The 3,041-nt window shown below is 47.9% G+C and overlaps 1 protein-coding gene across 1 annotated transcript; it reads right to left on the minus strand.

Moving 5' to 3' along the window:
• Positions 1 to 1,604: 1,604 nt before the first annotated feature.
• On the minus strand, positions 1,605 to 2,572 carry OR9I17 (olfactory receptor family 9 subfamily I member 17). The gene has a single exon (XM_002693765.6). The coding sequence runs from the start codon at positions 2,547 to 2,549 to the stop codon at positions 1,605 to 1,607; it is 945 nt and encodes a 314-aa protein (XP_002693811.1). The 5' UTR covers positions 2,550 to 2,572.
• Between the last annotated feature and the right edge of the window lie 469 nt (positions 2,573 to 3,041).

Below are 3,041 nucleotides of genomic sequence, written 5' to 3' on the forward strand. Positions count from 1 at the left end.
ATAGTTTCCTGTGCCATACAGTAGGACCTTGTTGTTTATTCCTGCTATATATAAGAGCTTGCATATGTTAACCCCCAGGCATCCCCAGTGGCTCATCTAGTAAAGAATTCGCCTGCCAATGCAGGAGATACAAGAGATCTGGGTTCCATCCATGGGTCAGGGAGATCCCTTGGAGAAGGAAATGGCAGCCCACTCCAGTATTCCTGCCTGGAAAACTCATGGACAGAGGAGTCTGGTGGGCTACAGTCCATGGGGGCTCAAGAGTCAGAAGACAGACTCATTCACACATCTGCTAACCCCAACTCCCTACTCACCTCCATTCTCCCTTCCCCGTGGCAACCACAAGTCATTCACATATCTGCTAACACCAACTCCCCACTCACCTCCATCCTCTGTTCCCTGTGGCAACCACAGTCTGATCTCTGCATCCGTGAGTCTGCTTCTGTTTTGTAGATAAGCTCTTTTGTGTCACATTTTAAATCCCACCATAGGTGTATATTGTCTCCCTACTTATTTAACTTCTATGCAGAGCACATCATGAGAAACCCTGGGCTGGAGGAAGCACAAGCTGGAATCAAGATTGCCGGGAGAAATATCAATAACCTCAGATATGTAGATGACACCACTCTTACGGCAGGAAGTGAAGAAGAACTAGAAAGCCTCTTGATGAAAGTGAAAGAGGAGAGTGAAAAAGTTGGCTTAAAGCTCAGCATTCAGAAAACAAAGATCATGGCATCCAGTCCCATCACTTCATGGCAAATAGATGGGGAAATGATGGAAACAGTGAGAGACTTAATATTTTTGGGCTCCAAAGTCACTGCAGGTGGTGACTGCAGCCATGAAATTAAGGTGCTTGCTCCTTGGCAAAAAAGCTATGACCAAACTAGACAGCATATTAAAAAGCAGAGACATTACTCTGCCAACAGAAGTCCATCTAATCAAAACTATGGTTTTTCAATAGTCATGTATGGATGTGAGAGTTGGACTATAAAGAAAGCTGAGCACCAAAGAATTGATGCTTTTTAACTGTGGTGTTGGAGAAGACTTGTGAGAGTCTTGGACTGCAAGGAGATCCAACCAGTCCATCCTAAAGGAGATTGGTCCTGAGTGTTCATTGGAAGGACTGATGATGAAGCTGAAACTCCAATACTTTGGCCACCTGATGCAAAGAACTGACTCACTTGAAAAGACTCTGATGTTGGGAAAGATTGAAGGTGGGAGGAGAAGGGGATGACAGAGGATGAGATGGCTGGATGGCATCACCAACTCAACGGACTTGAGTTTGAATGTGCTCTGGGAGTTGCTGAAGGACAGGGAAGCCTGGTGTGCTGCAGACCATGGGGTCGCAAAGAGTTGGACACGACTGAGCAACTGAACTGAACTGAATAGGTGATATAGTATGGTGTTTGTCTTTCTTTTTCTGACTTAACTCACTGAGGATGCTAATCTCCAGGTCCATCCATGTTGCTGCTGATCTGCAGTCTTTCTTGTGTGCCTGTGTAGTTACTGTCTCTCTGAGGATGCAGGTTGCATATACTGCTGGTGCCTGTTAGGATAGGTTGATATGGGGAACAAAATGGACCGAGAGAGCCTTTCACCCAGATCTACATGCTCTGGGACACCTGGAACCTACCAGCGACCTTTCTAAAGGCTGCTTTCACATCTGTGTTTCTCAGGCTATAGATGAGAGGGTTCAGCATGGGGATGACCACAGTGTAGAAGACAGACACTGCCTTGTATTCCTCTAGGGATGTGCCTGAAGCACTCCGCAGATACATGAAGGCAAGGGTCCCGAAGAACAGAGCCACAGCAGTGAGGTGGGAGGCACACGTGGAGACAGCCTTAGCCCTGCCCTCTGAAGAGCTGACCTTCAAAACGGCCTTGATGATAAGCAGGTAGGAGATCAGGATGACCAAGGCGTTGACCAAAATCACAAAGTTGCCAAAAAAGACAATGACAATCTCCACATCTTTTGTGTCACTGCAGGCCAGCTTCAGCAGGGGTGGGAGGTCACAGAAGAAGAAATTGATCTGATTGTCGTCACAGAAGGAGAGGGTAAACGTGCACGAGGTACGCAGGATGGACCCCGTTAGCCCACAGATGTAGGCTCCGAGCACCAGCGCCCAGCAGATCCTGGGAGGCATGGTCACAATGTAGAGCAGCGGGCTGCTGACAGCCACGTAGCGATCGAGGGCCATCACTGACAGCAGGAAACACTCCGTGCCTGCACAGATGGTGAAGAAGAAGAACTGGGCAGCACACTGGCCGTAGGAGATGACTGTCCTGCCTGCGGCCAGGGTGGCTAGGACCTGAGGGGTGATGACCGAAGTGTAGCAGGTGTCCAGCAGGGAGAGGTGGCTCAGGAAGAAGTACATTGGGGTGTGGAGCCGGACATCCTCGTGGATCAGAATGATCATGCCCAGGTTGCCCAGAAGTGTGACTAGATAGAAACTCAGAAACGCCATGAAGAGGGGGATCTCCAACTCAGGATAGTCAGGAAAGCCCATGAGGATGAACTCAGTTACTATGGTGAGATTATTCTTGGCCATGGATTCCACATAGACTGGAGATCTGAGGTTGAGAATGAAATGGGAAAAAATAAATCTCAGAATTGAAGAACAGATGTTTTCTCTCCTCACTGCAGATGGTGACTGCAACCGTGAAATTAAAAGACGCTTACTCCTTGGAAGGAAAGTTATGACCAACCTAGATAGCATATTGAAAAGCAGAGACATTACTTTGCCAATAAAGATCCGTCTAGTCAAGGCTATGGTTTTTCCTGTGGTCATGTACGGATGTGAGAGTTGGACTGTGAAGAAAGCTGAGTGCCAAAGAATTGATGCTTTTGAACTGTGGTGTTGGAGAAGACTCCTGAGAGTCCCTTGGACTGCAAGGAGATCCAACCAGTCCATTCTGAAGGAGATCAGCCCTGGGTGTTCTTTGGAAGAAACGATGCTAAAGCTGAAACTCCAGTACTTTGGCCACCTCATGCGAAGGGTTGACTCATTGGAAAGGACTCTGATGCTGGGAGGGATTGGGGG

Source organism: Bos taurus, chromosome 15 (genome assembly GCF_002263795.3).
Source record: "Bos taurus isolate L1 Dominette 01449 registration number 42190680 breed Hereford chromosome 15, ARS-UCD2.0, whole genome shotgun sequence".
Classification (NCBI taxonomy): Eukaryota; Metazoa; Chordata; class Mammalia; order Artiodactyla; family Bovidae; genus Bos; species Bos taurus.